Source organism: Dreissena polymorpha, chromosome 3, assembly GCF_020536995.1.
Source record: "Dreissena polymorpha isolate Duluth1 chromosome 3, UMN_Dpol_1.0, whole genome shotgun sequence".
Lineage (NCBI taxonomy): Eukaryota > Metazoa > Mollusca > Bivalvia > Myida > Dreissenidae > Dreissena > Dreissena polymorpha.
In genome coordinates this window covers 118,453,610-118,472,273 of record NC_068357.1, presented here as the reverse complement: position 1 = coordinate 118,472,273, position 18,664 = coordinate 118,453,610, and the positions used below count along the sequence as shown (strand labels likewise).

The 18,664-nt window shown below is 38.3% G+C and overlaps 1 protein-coding gene across 1 annotated transcript; it reads right to left on the bottom strand.

Moving 5' to 3' along the window:
* Positions 1-2,896: 2,896 nt before the first annotated feature.
* LOC127871194 (solute carrier family 35 member F6-like) lies at positions 2,897-17,160 on the bottom strand. The gene is made up of 13 exons (XM_052413939.1): positions 16,971-17,160; positions 15,456-15,526; positions 13,674-13,741; positions 13,219-13,283; positions 12,917-12,978; positions 12,150-12,229; positions 10,729-10,867; positions 9,254-9,348; positions 8,749-8,793; positions 7,701-7,881; positions 7,358-7,440; positions 4,934-4,976; positions 2,897-4,423 (listed from the first exon to the last, which is right to left on the bottom strand). Exons 2-13 carry the CDS (start codon positions 15,463-15,465, stop codon positions 4,224-4,226), a joined length of 1,071 nt encoding a protein of 356 aa, XP_052269899.1. The 5' UTR covers positions 15,466-15,526; positions 16,971-17,160; the 3' UTR covers positions 2,897-4,223.
* Positions 17,161-18,664: the final 1,504 nt, after the last annotated feature.

Genomic DNA, 18,664 nt, shown 5'->3' with positions numbered 1-18,664 from the left:
TGGGATTGCAGGAGACTCCCAGACAGTCTGCGACGGTGACAAAAAGTCTCCCAGACCGTCTGGGCAAAAGCATGAGACTCCAAGAGTCTCCTATGACAAACCATTCCCTAAATTGCGTTTTATATAATGGTGAGATCATTGTCCCGAATATTCCATGGGTAAATCCGTCTTGATCCCAAATATAATCCTGATTTAGCCCATGGATAACCATTCACTGTTCAATGAGTAATTCGTTTCTGTCCTATGGTAAAATCGTCTCGGTCCCATCTTTTTTCTCGGCATTCCAATGTGTTTCCGACTACCGCCATCTATATACACGACAAATGTTCCAGACTACCGACCTCCATCCGCGTGACAAATGTTCCAGACTACCGACCTCCATCTACGTAACAAATGTTCCAGACCACCGATCGCCATCTACTTGACGAATGCTCCAGACTACCGACCCGCATCCTAGTGACAAATGTTCCAGACTACCGAACGCTGTCTACGCTACGTATGTTCCCGACTACCGACCTCCATCTACGTGACGAATGTTCCAGACTACCGACCTCAATCTACGTGACGAATGTTCCAGACAACCGACCTCAATCTACGTGACGAATGCTCCAGACTACCGACCTCCATCTGCGGGACGAATGTTCCAGACTACCGACCTCCATCCTCGTGACGAATGCTCCAGACTACCGACCTCTATCTACGTGACGAATGCTCCAGACTACCGACCTCCATCTTCTTGACGAATGTTCCAGACTAACGACCTCCATCTACGTGACGAATGTTCCAGACTACCGATCGCCATCTACGTGACGAATGTTCCCGACTACCGACCTCCATCTACGTGACGATTGTCCCAGACTACCTACCTCCATCTACGTGACGAATGTTCCCGAACGCCGACCTCCATCTACGTGACGAATGTTCCAGACTTCCGACCGCCATCTACTTGACGAATGTTCCAGACTTCCGATCGCCATCTACGTGACGAATGTTCCCGACTACCGTCCGCCATCTACTTGACGAATGTTCTAGACTACCGACCCCCATCTACGTGACGAATGTTCCAGACTACCGACCGCCATGTACGTTACGTATGTTCCCGTCTCCCGACCGCCATCTACTTGACGAATGTTGCAGACTATTGACCTTCATCTACGTGACGAATGTTCCCGACTACCGACCGCCATCTACTTGGCGAATGTTCTAGACAACCGACCTCCATCTACGTGACGAATGTTCCCGATTACTGACCTCCATCTACGTGACGAATGTCCCAGACTACCGATCGCATTCTACGAGTATGGCGAATTGTAGCGCTCTATTGAATATTCGTCCCCGATATGACCAACTTTATTTGAGACCTGAAATCTCTTGTTAATAGCTATCGAAAATGAAGGACAAATGGACCCGCTTCGTGCAAAAATGGGCCTTATGCCATATCCTGTCAGTGTAGTTCCAAATATGCGTCTGCATCAGTATACTCTGATGATGAGTCATATATGAGTCGTGTTCTGAGAAAACTGGGCATAATGCATGCGCATCAAGTGTCGTCCCAGATTAGCCTGTGCAGTCCGCACAGGCTTATCAGGGACGACACTGTCCGCCTAAATTGGATTTTTTGCTAAGAAAGACTTCTTTAAACGAAAAATGTCACTCATAAAAGCGGAAAGTGTCGTCCTTGATTAGCCTGTGTGGACTGCACATGCTAATCTGGGACGAAACTTTACGCACAAGAATTATGCCCAGTTTTCTCAGAACGCGACTCACATTGTCCGCTAAAGAGACCACCAAACATTGCGTGACTTCATATCGACAGTGTAACTGCTTAAAAGACTGCGGCTCCATGGGCAGTTATAACAGACGCACATGCATGCAAACAAAGAACATGGAAGTCTTTTGTAATTGTATTATATAACAGTCTTGCGATGTTATACTTCCATTCCAACATGCTGCACGTATATTTGATAGATGTCCACAATTGTATACTGCATCTGTTGCAACTCGCTTTTGCGAAATGCAGTCTAAGTACCTTTCGCGAAAGGCAGTACATTATCTTATTTCATTTTACAAACATTATCTCACGTCTACATAAATGGTCACTCATTTATCTTGGCACTTATATGTTTACTTAGTTTCAAGACTATATTCTTAAATCGTTTCGAATTATGTCATTGTTTGCGGGCGGATATTTGAAAAGAGTAATGAATTAACAGACAGACATAAGGCACACATATAAACACATGCGTATACATGTATCAAGTTCTATGATAATGTCTTATGTTTGTGTTGGTTAATTCCATCGTTTTGTTCAACACACGTGGTCATTATGAAATATATCATAGTTCGTCAAAGAATCTTCTAAATTATCTGAAAAAGCGAATGATCAAGTTGTATTTGTATTTACCTTCCTAGTTATAGTATTATTTTGTAAGGAAGTTATAATTTATTGCAATAGTAATGGTTACATTAAGAACAAAACGGGGGCCATATAGCAATTTAAAGGGCCGTCCAACATATTTTGGCATGTATTAAAGCTTGCCATTAACTGCTTTATATTGATAAATTTAAACATTTGAACTAAAAATCTCCAGTAAAAAATAAGAATACAATTTTAAAAAATAAGAAAAAACGATAACCTCCACAGGGCTCGAACCACTGACCCCTAGAGTCATGGCAGCTTGGAGTAAAATGTCTACCGACTCTACCACTCGACCATCCACGCTCACGTCAAATGCGGAGGTATTTTTTAGCTATATAAGCAATCCTCGTAGTTTCCCAAAATATCGATTCGTGTCGAACGACACTTTAATCTGTTGGACAGTCCCTTAAATACATATATAGAGGGTCAGATACAGGTATATCAATCAATATTTATAGTAAATAACAACAATTGCAATTCACTGTAAGTATTGCGTGCATGCAATACATTTTATTCGAAGTTTAATATAATACAAATATTGATAAAATAACATGTTTGCCACAATATTCATCAAGAACGTTGTCTCGAAGAATTGAGCAATTAAACTGAATTAAACTGCTTATGACGTTTTTGACTGCACTTCGGTCCGTCTCAGACTAATTGGTCAATAATGCGGGTCTTTGAAAGACTTTATAACATGAAATGAAACTTTTAAATACATGTATGAGATCTTAGATCGGTTTATTCAAGATATGAAAGGCAGTGCAAATCGTTTGTCGCACAAGCAAGTACAGGATTAAATTGTAACACGATTCGTACACAACTGAGTATTACTAGGTATAATGGGGCACCTACTGAAAATGCTGATAATAAATAAATGAACAAACAGGCAGATGATGTCAGTCGATGCAGGTTGCATGCATCAGTGCTTCATTGGTCTTCGACACTAAGAAATTTTATAACGTAAAACGTTCCGAGTTTGTTAAAAGCAAACACGAAATGGCTTTTAAACAGATAATATGGCGTTGAAATTAATATTGAGATGCCATGGTGTTGATAAAAACAAGAGGACCAAGAAGATCAGAGTGTTCACTATTTTCATTAAGAAAATTTAAAAGTTTTACGGAAATCAGCCGATCCGAAAAAGATGGTTCCAAGAAGCCATCTTGAATCTGATTGACGCAAAATTTTAACAACGCAATAATACTTCTTATATTACGCATGAGAGGTTTCGTTCGCATTTAACTAATATTAAAGACAACGTTCGAATTTTTTTTTAATCCATGACAGCCGCTAGTCGGCCATTTTTAATGTTATCTTGATACAATGCAACGGCGTACTATTCCGATAATGAATAACATGATAAAATTATTCTAAATCTAACAATAATTTAACATTTACAATCTGAGTCACAGGCAAGTTAATAAGTATTACAATTATTTGATCAAAAGTGATTTTGGCATACAAATATTTTCCGAATTTAAGATTGAATGCATACTTTTGAAACATCTAAATGTGTCAATGTTCAATATCACATGCATTACTTTCAAGCTTTACACTACATGTGCAACCTGAAATACAGTCTGAAACAACGATGTGTTTTGACATCACAAATCACTTGAGTCCCATTCTTGGAAAAGTGGGCTTAATTCATAATGCGCAAAGTGTCATTCCAGATTAGCCTGTGCAGTCCGCATAGTGTAATAGTAATGGAAAGTGTCGATTAGCCTGTGTGGTCTGCATAGACTAATCAGGAATGACACTTTACGCATATGCATTAAGCCCTATTTTCCCAGAACGAGGCTCACTTGTTCCGTCCTTTAAGCAGACTAGTTTTCTCATCGTCCTCATCCTCGCTACAGCTCACGTCTTGGATGTTGCTGTTACTCGGGTTGACAGCTGACAGCTCTTCGGAGCTGAATGTCCAGCACGGCACAAAGTTCCGTATGTCCAGTAACTGATTGTAGATAGCTGTCCCAATCAAGAGAAATATGAAGCCGTCAACTGAAAACAAACCGTTTCAGTTACTGTAACATTGTTTATATTCGATTGCATGTAAGTTTGGCTAATGTATTTGAGGTTTAAACAAGTTGAATACCAAAACCTCGACTAGAATTAATAACTAACTAACGAGTTTAAATGAAAATTAGCCTCATAGCATTGTTATTTATATTAAAAGGCGCTACATGAGAATACCATTTAGTTCCATTTTAACAATTGTTTACTAATTCAGAAGCATCGAAGCAACAAAATAACAACTTCTGAGACACAATAAAATTAAGCTAATATACATCTCAACTAACCTTATTCTTCTTTATAATACCTGGGAAATAAGCGTTAGATACTTTAAACCATAATTTACATAATGCATCGCAGGAAGAAACTGTTAGGACGGGTGTACAAAGTCCGCTTCCATACTTAGGGTTGATATAAAATACTACGCAGTATTGCTTTAAATTAATCATAAGTATTATTTAATGAAAGAAATCAGAAGTGTTTTACTTGTAAACGTACTTTGCAATATACCATACGACTTTTCGAACGGTTCCCCAAAGTTCTGAAACAGTGAACATTAAATTCAGCAGAGATATGGGCAAATGAGTGTTAATGCATGTGCGTAAAGTGTCGTCCCCGATTTGGATGTGCAGAAAGCAAAGGCTAATCAGGGACGATGCTTTCCGCTTTTATGTCTTTTTTCATTTATACGTGTCTCTTGCAGAAGCAAATCTGCAGTCTGCAAATCCAGTAAAGCTGGAAAATGTTGCCCCTGATTAGCCTGTGCGCACTGCACATTCTAATCTTGGACGACACTTAACGCAAAAGCATTGACACCCGATTCCTGTGCGCACTGCACATTCTAATCTTGGACGACACTTAACGCAAAAGCATTGACACCCGATTCCTGTGCGCACTGCACATTTTAATCTTGGACGACACTTAACGCAAAAGCATTGACACCCGATTCCTGTGCGCACTGCACATTCTAATCTTGGACGACACTTAACGCAAAAGCATTGACACCCGATTCCTGTGCGCACTGCACATTCTAATCTTGGACGACACTTAACGCAAAAGCATTGACACCCGATTCCTGTGTGCACTGCACATTCTAATCTTGGACGACACTTAACGCAAAAGCATTGACACCCGATTCCTGTGCGCACTGCACATTCTAATCTTAGACGACACTTAACGCAAAAGCATTGACACCCGATTCCTGTGCGCACTGCACATTCTAATCTTGGACGACACTTAACGCAAAAGCATTGACACCCGATTCCTGTGCGCACTGCACATTCTAATCTTGGACGACACTTAACGCAAAAGCATTGACACCCGATTCCTGTGCGCACTGCACATTCTAATCTTGGACAACACTTAACGCAAAAGCATTGACACCCGATTCCTGTGCGCACTGCACATTCTAATCTTGGACGACACTTAACGCAAAAGCATTGACACCCGATTCCTGTGCGCACTGCACATTCTAATCTTGGACGACACTTAACGCAAAAGCATTGACACCCGATTCCTGTGCGCACTGCACATTCTAATCTTGGACGACACTTAACGCAAAAGCATTGACACCCGATTCCTGTGCGCACTGCACATTCTAATCTTGGACGACACTTAACGCAAAAGCATTGACACCGGATTCCTGTGCGCACTGCACATTCTAATCTTGGACGACACTTAACGCAAAAGCATTGACACCCGATTCCTGTGCGCACTGCACATTCTAATCTTGGACGACACTTAACGCAAAAGCATTGACACCCGATTCCTGTGCGCACTGCACATTCTAATCTTGGACGACACTTAACGCAAAAGCATTGACACCCGATTCCTGTGCGCACTGCACATTCTAATCTTGGACGACACTTAACGCAAAAGCATTGACACCCGATTCCTGTGCGCACTGCACATTCTAATCTTGGACGACACTTAACGCAAAAGCATTGACACCCGATTCCTGTGCGCACTGCACATTCTAATCTTGGACGACACTTAACGCAAAAGCATTGACACCCTATTCCTGTGCGCACTGCACATTCTAATCTTGGACGACACTTAACGCAAAAGCATTGACACCCGATTCCTGTGCGCACTGCACATTCTAATCTTGGACGACACTTAACGCAAAAGCATTGACACCCCATTCCTGTGCGCACTGCACATTCTAATCTTGGACGACACTTAACGCAAAAGCATTGACACCCGATTCCTGTGCGCACTGCACATTCTAATCTTGGACGACACTTAACGCAAAAGCATTGACACCCGATTCCTGTGCGCACTGCACATTCTAATCTTGGACGACACTTTACACAAAAGCATTGACACCCGATTCCTGTGCGCACTGCACATTCTAATCTTGGACGACACTTAACGCAAAAGCATTGACACCCGATTCCTGTGCGCACTGCACATTCTAATCTTGGACGACACTTAACGCAAAAGCATTGACACCCGATTCCTGTGCGCACTGCACATTCTAATCTTGGACGACACTTAACGCAAAAGCATTGACACCCGATTCCTGTGCGCACTGCACATTCTAATCTTGGACGACACTTAACGCAAAAGCATTGACACCCGATTCCTGTGCGCACTGCACATTCTAATCTTGGACGACACTTAGCGCAAAAGCATTGACACCCGATTCCTGTGCGCACTGCACATTCTAATCTTGGACGACACTTAACGCAAAAGCATTGACACCCCATTGCTAGAGGGGGACTCATAGGTTATAGGATAGCAAATACACCGAGACAAATGAAAGCAAATCTAAAAGTTTGGATGCGTATGGCGTACAAGAAAAATTTAAATTTATTTTGCTAGGTTGTACATCCCTTTGTTCTTTGTAAATGACTTATCAAAAAGAAGCCAAGCAACGCCCAAAAATAAATAAAATATTTGCACATTTTGCATAATTACCTTATCGAAAGCGTAGTAAATCAACATGTCTACAACCCAAACCATGATGGTTCTGCAAGCATCGATCAACGTCCTGTGTACAGCTACAAAATAATAATGTAATTAACAAGAGCCATTTAAAGCAAGAAAAATGATTAAACGTTTATCAAAATGACTCAGTTTTGTAACTGAGCCGCGTCACGCAAAAATGAGTCAACGTAGACCCAGACCAGCCTGGTCAGGAACTACCCTGTCTGCTAATAAGACCACGAAACCTTGCGTGACTTCATAAAAGGCAATGAAGTTCCTGACCACACGGCGCAAATATATCATAAGAGCCATTTACGCACGATGCGTTTCTTACCTGTAAGAGACCTGGTAACTGCAAGTCCAAAGTAATTGTAAAATGCAATGGAGCTGAGGTACAGGAGGCATAACACGAGCAGTCGAGGAGAGTTGGCCATCTGGTAGAGCGCATCCACGCTGTTCTCGTATTTATTGCCCACATCGGCACCAGGAATGAAGTACATAGCTGGCAAAACAACCTGTAAAAGGCTTTCCAAACTCAGAACCCCATACAGCAATGAGCCGAGTCAGTCTATCAAAATGATTATTACAGAGTATACACTTTGTTAATCCCCAAGAGAACTTTTACAGTTGCATTTATTTCAACGTATTTATTTAAAAAAACATACTTTGTACATAACCAAATTGATTAACAAGAATGTGTCACCGTACTGACGATGGAAACCATCGTACGTAATATATCGTAATATGAGCATGCTGTTTTAAGACAAAAAAATCGCGCATCCACAACTTAACAAACTTATAAAGAATGCTTACAGCTTTGAATATTGTTCGTTGAAAAGTCAAGGGGAACGCCTTTGGACAAGGTTATGTCTACGGACATACATATGGACGGACGAATGGACGGACAGACGTGCATGGTGATTCCCCCCCCCCTTTAACTTTACTATATTGTCTAAGTCCATACGTCTTGTAATTTTAATGTAAGACGATCACAATAACATGGACAACTTCATATCAATTATTGCACATTTAAATGTTGTTTGTTGAAAAGTATGGGAAAACGCATGTGGATAAGTTTTTGCTTATGGAGAGACAGACAAACGGACAGACAAACGCCCATGGCGGTTCGAGTATACCCCCTTTACTTCGTATCACGGAAATAAACTAGTGAATGCAATCCTTATACTAATATAGTTCCAATAGAGTAACTAGACGAAAGATACCACTTTACAAAAGTATTATCAAGAAAATTAAGAAAACCAACAAAATGCGTTAAGGAATTTGCGTAACGCAATGGATGACAGGCCCCTTTGAGAGACGTTTATTGGCACGTGAAACAGTAGGAACAAAGATCAGAGTCTTATACAATAATAGTCACTTACAAAAGACATTAGCAGGAATCCATACGACCCCTCAAGACCGACGACCTGTAACGTGAAATATGCAGTATAGAAAGAATTACATTTGGTAAATAGAAAACTTATAGACAGTCTTTGTCTTATTGACAAAAACATAAATTCAAAAAATGAAAAAGCTGCCTTCTGTCATATTTGACATTTGACCTCCAGTGTGACATTGACTTTTTAGCTTGGAACCAAGGAGTAGGGTATCCAATATTCATAAATGAGAAGGGTACAGTCTGTACAAGGTTTCAGGGCGTTTGTACCTATATTGGTATGGACGATTGCTTCCTTGTCGTCCCATATTAGCCAGTGCAGTCAGGTACGACACATTCCACCTGAACTTGATTTTATCTATGAACATACTTTCTTTTTAAAGAAAACTATTATAAAAGCAGACTGCACAGGCTAATCGGCTATTCTGTAACGACTATTTTCTTAAAGCACGACTCATATTACTAAATATGTATCCTATGGTGGGTATTACATGTAGTGGGTGAAGGTTTCGACTCTTCAGAAATGTCTCCTCAATCACCATCTGAGCGGCACTAACAATCTGACTGCCCAATATCAGCAGAATTCCTGTGAATAAAACATCATCAATTAGTTCAACCTCCAGATCTATGCAATGAGAAACAAATGAGCTGTGCCCTGTGATGTGCGTAAGGTGTCCTCCCAAATTTTCCTGTTCAATCCGCACAGGCCAATTAGGAGCAACACTTTCCCTATAATGGTATTTTTTGTTTTAAAAATAATCTCTTCTTAATGCAATTCAAGTTTAGACAGAAATTGTCGTCCCTATGTAGTCTGTGCAGACTGCAATTTCAATTGTGTTTTTGTCATTTAAAAACTAGAGCTCACCGCTGTATTGTACAAAGTAAGTTAGACTTAAGAAAATACCAATATACAATGACCTTTATCTTAGTTAAAGAAAAATCGTTTATATTGTGGCAATGTGATAAAAGCCTCTACATATGCATAAAACAAAACATATTGCGTTAATACAAAAATTTCTTTTATACCTAATGATAAAATATGACATTTCTGCAGTGAAATAACAGCAGTGAAAATAAACAATTGCTATTTTCACCGGTGAAAATAACACATTTTCGGAACTCCTTTTTCTATTTTTAAATTATCATAAATAATTTTATATAATTTTTCTATGATCACGAGTGAATTAAAATCGACATTCCACCGAATCCAACAAATTTTCTTTTTATTTTATGCTTTTTCACTATTTTTTTAAATTGTAAAAGAGTTTAACTGGAGAATTTGTTGGTATAATGACGTATTTCGTCACACTTATGACTTCATTTTGTGTTTTGAAATGTATTGAGGCATGCCGCGGGAGAAAGGGTAACTTTTCAGCGAAAGGGAAACAGCTGTTAATTATTTTCTTGAAAAAAGGGCATAAAAGAAACAGAAAATTTGTTCATGTAAGTGTAAGATCGTTTGTTATTTCACGAGTGATCATAGAAAACATTATTTTTCTATGATCACGAGTGAAATAACAAACGATCTTACACTGACATGAACAAATATTCTCTATAACTTTTGTTTGTTTGTTGAATAAGGTTTATTGCTGTTTGAAATAGTTTTAGTATTTCAGTCATGCCATGACGTTCAGATAGGAAACTCATGCTTTTCTAAAGGCTAGCTAGTTTGCCGGTAGCAAGTGAACATACTTATGCAAGTAACAACTGCCTAATTAAGTCAGATGTAGAAAAAGAAGAGCCATAAAAAGGAGCTCATGACAAATCAACACATACGTTATGTGGCCGGGGCGAGGATCTAATCATCAATCCCAGGATTTGTAGTACAGGGCTCTACTGCTCCGACTTCAAAATGACAACTTCATAGAATATCGTTTAAATCAAACAATATTGGAAAAACATCTTTATTGAGATATACATGTATATTTTTTTAATGATTTAAGAAGTATACAATAAGGTCACTCGCCCAGCAATGTCTTTCCGCCTGAAGTTTTGTTACTCAGGCTCGTGAAAATGCTTGAGCACCCTACTAGTATCAAACCTATCATCACTGTCACCATGCCAATCCAGTGAGATATTTTCAGTGGGCGCTTCAGGAAGATTTTCTGAAAATAATTTACACATTCTAGCCCCTTCCTTTGAAAACTGGGCTTAATGCGTGTGCTTAAAGTGTCGTCCCAGATTAGCCAGTGCAGCTACAACAAATTCCATCAAAGCAGAAAGTTTCATCCTTGATAAGCTTCTGCAGACTGCACAGGCTAATCTGAGACTGCACAGGCTAATCTGAGACTGCACAGGCTATTCTGAGACTGCACAGGCTAATCTGAGACTGCACAGGCTAATCTGAGACTGCACAGGCTAATCTGAGAATGCACAGGCTAATCTGAGACTGCACAGGCTAATCTGAGACTACATAGGCTAATCTGAGACCACACAGGCTAATCTGAGACTGCACAGGCTAATCTGAGACTGCACAGGCTAATCTGAGACTGCACAGGCTCATCACACTTTACAAATATGCATTAAGCCAGGTTTTCCAAGAACTCATATTATTAAACCTAAAAATCTCACGTGTTCTCATGCCCATATAAAATGTATATATTTTCCTCCTCACATTATTCTGTAATTTTGCGAATACTTTTCAGCCCTGTCTGTATGTTACCTCTGTTGTGTGTATTATCCTGTGCTGTTTTAACCATTGATCACCCTAAATACAAGACTTACAGATGTTTACAATAATATTTTCCCCAGTAACAATTCTGGCTTTTCATTATTACCAAACTTAAAGGTCATTGCAAATTCCAACAAGAGAGGTAATGGCAAATCACAAGGAAAACACTAACAAAATAATTGTATTTAATTGTATTTAGCTGGGTGTCCGTCAACTTCATGACAAAACAACATTACGATTCAAACCATTGCCTTCCGCTTTACACTTACTGATAGGAAATACCAGACCACTTCAAGTCACTTTACACTTACTGATAGGAAATACCGGCCACTTCAAGTCACTTTACACTTACTGATAGGAAATACCAGACCACTTCAAGTCACTTTACACTTACTGATAGGAAATACCAGACTACTTCAAGTCACTTTACACTTACTGATAGAATACCAGACCACTTCAAGTCACTTTACACTTACTGATAGAATACCAGACCACTTCAAGTCACTTTACACTTACTGATAGAATACCAGACCACTTCAAGTCACTTTACACTTACTGATAGAATGCCAGACCACTTCAAGTCACTTTACACTTACTGATAGAATGCCAGACCACTTCAAGTCACTTTACACTTACTGATAGAATACCAGACCACTTCAAGTCACTTTACACTTACTGATAGAATGCCAGACCACTTCAAGTCACTTTACACTTACTGATAGAATACCAGTAAAGATGATGATGGAGCCTCGTAACATCTGCCACACTGATGCATCTACGTACACCAGGCCAATTCCTGAAAATATGTTAAGAAACGTGCAGGCTTGTGTTTGGGTAAACACTTTTTCTAAAATAAGTACTGAATCAGAAGAATTTTTGTAATCTATGCCATTAGCTAGATGAATGGGAAAAGTTATGACATGTACCGGGTTGCAGTTCCCGTTCAGATTTTATAATTTAGTTGTGTTCTGAGGAAACTGGGTATAATGCATGTGCGTAAAGTGTCGTCCCAGATTAGCCTGTGCAGTCCGCATAGGTTATCAGGGACGACACTTTCCGCTTTTATGACATTTTTCGTTAAAATGAAGTCTCTTCTTAACAAAAATCCAATTTAGGCGGAAAGTGTCGTCCCTGATTAGCTGTGCGGACTGCACAGGCTAATCTGGAATGACACTTTACGCACATGCATTAAGTCCCATTTTCTCAGAACGCAACACAATTTATTACATAAATACCTTTAATATGAATTAATACCGGTAATAAATCTTTACTTTGAGTACACAGACTTCACCTTGCAGTTTGAATATGTGTGATTTTGTAGGCATTTCTCGATAAACAAAATTGAGCCAAGCTTTTGGAATACTGGACTTTATGCATGTGCACATGCATTAAGCCCCGTTTTCTTGAGTGTGGCTCAAATTCAGTATCTATGTAGTAACTAGTAACTAGTAAAGACTGGTTGCACACTGTCGAGTACAGGTACCTGCGAGAGAGGTTCCCACGAGGTCACAGAGGGTCGGCAGCACGACCACCCACTGAAAGAGCCTACAAACACACGCTGATACTGGCAACTAGTTGTCTACATGGTATGATTATAGGAGCTAGCTGTGAATTAGGTTGCAGTATTCGTACCAGAATAGAAAGGGATGTCGTAGACAAAAGCATATTAGATTGAAGCGCGCAAAGCTTAGTAAATCATTTAGTAGTATATTTTGAAATATTCGATGGACAGAAGAGTTAAGGAAAACAAAAAGTATGAGTCCTATTAAAAGTGCAATGCAATACCGAGCATGATATGGTTCTTTGATTTCTGGAGTTGTTTTCACCATCAACGATTCGTTTTCTGCAACCTGAAACATATCACATAAAACACAATGCGTGATCACATACTTTATTGTAAACCACGATCGTACTACAGAAATTGCTGTTCAGCAAGTTCCTGTGTAACAGAAGCAACACATATCTTTTTGCTTTTCATCAACGTAATAAAAATTAAAAATTGTGTATGTTATCTAGGCATTATGATCAGGAATCACATATTCAAATATGAACTCCTCTGGAAAAGTTTTTTGTGCTATACAGTATTTGGATCAATACACAGCTTGCATAACCCTGTAATATTGTTTTAGTCGATAGGAAAAAAAATCCAATGTATGCCATTCTGTGTTTGGGATATTCATTATTGTCATACTGTGTTTTTAAGGCAAATTTTAAGTAATTTAATTCATATTTATACTTACTAAGCGTCTGTAATCACGCAGTTCCCGCCTACGGTGCAGGCAAAGCCCCACGAGACACAGCGACTCTCCTGAAACACCAATGGCACATGAGAGCCAAGTGAATGCACCAAGATTCTGAATATAACAAAATGAGTCACGTTTTGAGAAAACTGGGCATAATGCATCTGCGTAAAGTGTCATCCCAGATTAGCCTGTGCAGTCCGCACAGGCTCATCAGGGATGACACTCTCCGCCTTAATTGGATTTTTGCTAAAAAGAGACTTCATTTTAACGAAAAATGTCATAAAAGCAGAAAGTGTTGTCCTCGATTAGCCTGTGATTATTGCACAGGCTAATCTTGGACGACACTTTACGCACATGCATTATGCCCAGTTTTCTCAGATCGCAACTCAAATAAATTGAGCTTCATTCTGGAAACTGGGGTTTAATGCATGTGCGTAAAGTGTCATCCCAGATTAGACTGTGCAGTCTGCCCAGGCTAATCAGGGACAACACTTTCTGCTTTTATGGAATTTTTTGTTCTAAAAAAAGTATCTTTTAATTGCAAAATCCATTCTAGGCAGAAAGTGTCATCCCTGATGGGACGAAACTTTACGCACATGCATTTAACCCATAGCGCAGTTCAAATAAATTCTATATCAGAAAATTGTACAATTATATGTATAGAATGCAGCTTATGAAGTGATAGGGAGAACATGAGTGAAACATAATTATGTATACATCACATATAAAGATATTATATAGATATCAGTACCCGGTAATGGTCTAAATAGATTATTAAAAAGCTTCTAATGAACAATTGCATGTTTCGGGTTCTCTTCTAATGCTATGCGGACACAGACGTTTACAGTGAGTTTTTAATTTGCATATGAAATAAACTGCAACTGGTCTGATTTAGACTTATATAATAAAGGAAAAATTATCGCCATATGCAGCATTTTTACTATGATATATAACCCTGCAAAACATACATTTTCGGTTCCAAATGTTCAAGTTAAACTACAAAAAATATAATTTAGCAAAGGGAATTTACCATGTTAGGGAATTTACCATGTTAACTCTTTCAGTGCTGGAACCAAATTTTGAAGGCCTTTGGAAACAATTTGGATCCAGATGAGACGACACAGAACGTGTAGAATATTTGCAGTAAATTCCTAACGTATTTTTGTGGAATTGATAAGATTAAGAAATCTCACACTGAGGATAATTCAGTAAATAATGCAAGGAGTTTAAATTACTGGGAATCACGGTTCTCTGGACAAAACGCTATTTCAACCAATAAAAGTTGATACCTAAAGGGGATACCAGAAAAAGGAAACAGACAAACAGACATCCAACCAGCCCAATGGACATGTTCATTCCAGTTTTATCCCCTCAGTTTTGGTAAAACTGGAATCAACCTGTCTATCTGCCTGACCATATCTTTACAGTTCAAAAACTCAGTTGTGATTAAGCACAACTTTAAGAATAGTCAAACAGTATTGTATAATAAACAGAAATGAAGAGTCAAAGATGGATGTGATTAAAGTTAAAAACTAAAAGAAGTCAATACATTGAGTTAAATTTTCTGAAAACGGGGCTCAATGTCATTGCTCAAAGTGTCGTTCCAGATTTGCCTACACTGGAATTTCCTTAAGAAGTGACCTACTTTAAATGAAAAATTTCATACAAGCGGTAAATGTCATCTCTGATAAGCACATGCAAAAAGCTCTGTTCTCATGGTACATGACTCAACTGCACATGGTTGGACATACCTATAAATATGATCCATGTCTGACATACCTATAAACATGATCCATGTCTGAAACCAGGGGTGATTAAAAGCATGAACATCTGAGTTGTGGCCTACAGCTCTACAAGAAAGCAAAATCAATTATATAAATCATTAAAAAGTGTGTCAACACAAATAGAACATTGCTTGAAACAAATTGTTGCATTTTGTAACATGTGCTTTAGGAAAGTACCTTTGTGTAATGTTTTTATATTTAAAAGGTATTTATTAAAAAGATGGAAACAAATATGCCTTTTTTTATTTTATGCTGAGTGATAAAATATTGATAATTATTGAGAAAATAATTCCAATCATGTTTCTCATTTGCTTTACTAGGGAAAAGCTTTTCCAAATGTTAATGTGATTAGAATGCGTTAGGAATACAGTAAAGTCTTGCCACAATTCATTATAGTAAGTCGTTAAAAAAAAATTGAACATAAATAGCAGGAAGTGTTAACTAAATGAGAACTGGTCTCAAATAACCAAACTATAAGTTTGATTTAATTTAATGCAAAATGTAGAAATAGTTACCAAACAAAAATACCTGAGTGTTTATTTTAGTAGATATGGTTCATTCTGTAAAAACAAACTACAACCTACATATTTCTTCACAATCCACAACGTTTATTTAGTTAATTAAGAAACTCAAATTGTCATAAATTCCCAATTCTATATCAAAAAGAAATTACAAAAAAAAACCAAGCTGAGGAGTTTTAATCATTCAATTTTCAAACAATTCAGAAGTGCATGAACAAAAAAGTACCGTATAGTCAGAATAAGCCACAAGTGGTACATATGTATCTTCGAGGTTAATGATAATTAATTATAAATAATTTGTTTCTGTCAAACATTTAAGCTCTCTCAGATTACATCAAATTATTAACTGTACAACAGGTTCCTATACAAATGTTTACTGGGGCAATTAGACAAGTGCAATGGACGTGCATCATCCTCTTATCCATATATATACTCATTTCAAGTTTCAATGAAATCCATCAAAGCACTTCCAAGATATTGCTCTGGACACACAAAAAAAAGCATTTTTTCAAGATACAAAGGGCCATAACTGCGTTATTATCCGAAGGTGTACAATGCCATTTGGTGTGCATCATCCTCTTATCCATCATATATACTCATACGAAGTTTCAATGAAATCCTCCAATGCACTTCCGCGATAAGGCTCCGGACAAAAAAAACACATTTTTTCAAGATACAAAGGGCCATATCACAGTTATTAACAGATGGTGAACACTGCTGTTTGGCGTGCATCTTCCTCTTATCCATATATATACTCATACCAAGCATACATGCCATACGTCCCGATCTCGGCGGGACAGTCCCGCTTTTGGGCCCTTTGTCCCGCCGTCCCGATATGAGACGATTTGTCCCGACATTCGTAAAAAACGATGTAAGGTCTATAGGTTCCCAATAAAATTCGCTATTCAAGCTCTGTTTCGCTAACACTTACCCCCGCTAATCCCTTTATTGCCCCCAATTAACAATCCGATTCTACTTATCGTGTGTACCAGTGTTGTTTATGACACCTTATCTGCGATTTATCGGCTAATTATTGATTTCATCAGGCATTCACACCATGGTGGTCTTCAAGATAGTGGTCGCTTATTGCTATCGATAGTTGTATTATAATGAAATAAATGTTGAAATTGTGTTTATTTTTGTATTTGTTGGAAACGGTTTACAAAACAATTGTTTTGTAAAATTAACGCTGCGTCATTAATGAGTCTTTAACATTCAATGTTTAGTTCATAAATGGCGGGATAATCCGAATGTGCAATATACCAAAATCGCAACAAACAGTCCAATAAGTGATACCCATCCTGTCTAGTGTAATTGGGTGTAATTGTAATAAAAACAACGAGGTGCTATGCATGACAGTTTGACCCTACTCCAATTAAGCTAAAAACAACGAGGTGCTATGCATGACAGTTTGACCCTACTCCAATTAAGCCGCTACAATTGACAAGTAACAAACTGCGCATGGATACATGCTTAAAAAACATCGCAACAAACAGTAAAAGTGGTACCCATCTTGTCTTGTGTTATTGTAATAAAAACAACGTGTTGTTATTCATGACAGTTTGACACTACCCCAATACAGCGCCTGACAATTCACAATTCAGTTTAATCTGTATATATAAGCACAGGTGGGTAGCGTGTGGCTATGATATTAATTAGTGAAAACATCATTTTGAATGATAAATAATCATATTATAACGAAAAATTACCTTTTCTGAAAAAAAATATTTCACTATCAAATATATATATAACAAGGTATGCAACTCAAAATCAGCCCAAAACGGGGTGCATCGCTTTGAACAACCATATCTTCATCAATTGTGCAGCGATTTTCACGATCTCGGTCTTATTCAACGCAGAAATGAATTTCCTTTCTGGAAATGTAATGTCTTGCAATATTTTTACAAATGCTGGGTCAACTTTTCAGAAATAACACGATACACAACTCGCATGACCCAGTTGACAGTGAATGATCACAATTGATGAAGATATGGTTGTTCAAAGCGATGCACCCCCCCTTTTTGCGGCTGACTTTTGGAGTTGCATAACTTGTTATATGATATTTTGATAGTGAACTATAATTTTTTTTCAGAACAAGGTAATTGTTCGTAATCAAAATAATCTGGATGATTTATCACTTCAAATGAAGTATTTCACTAATTAATTATCATAGCCAGCACACACGCCTAACCACAACACACCAAACCCCCTGTGGCTTCATAATAATACGAGATTAAACTGAATTGTTGAATTGTCAGGCGCTGTATTGGGGTAAGGTCAAACTGTCATGAATACAACACGTTTGTGTTTTATTACAATAACACAAGACAAAATGGGTACCACTTTTAACCGTTTGTTGCGATGTTTTTTAAGCATGTATCCATTCGCAAATTGTTACTTGTAATTGTAGCGGCTTAATTGGAGTAGGTCAAACTGTCATGCATAGCACCTCGTTGTTTTTAGCTTAATTGGAGTAGGGTCAAACTGTCATGCATAGCTACCTCGTTGTTTTTATTACAATTACACCCAATTATACTAGACAGGATGGGTATCACACATTGGACTTTTGTTGCGATTTTGGTAAATTGCACGTTCGGATTATTCCGCCAATTTATGAACTAAACATGAATGTTAAAACTCATTAATGACGCCGTTAATTTTACAAAACAATTGTTTTGTAAAC

Excerpts from the sequence above, each read along its gene's own strand:
- LOC127871194 (XM_052413939.1), bottom strand. Across the intron at positions 12,230-12,916 it reads CGTGGGAACCTCTCTCGCAG|GAATTGGCCTGGTGTACGTA; the intron begins GTACCTGTACTC and ends ACATATTTTCAG. Across the intron at positions 10,868-12,149 it reads TCTTTACTGGTATTCTATCA|AAAATCTTCCTGAAGCGCCC; the intron begins GTAAGTGTAAAG and ends AATTATTTTCAG.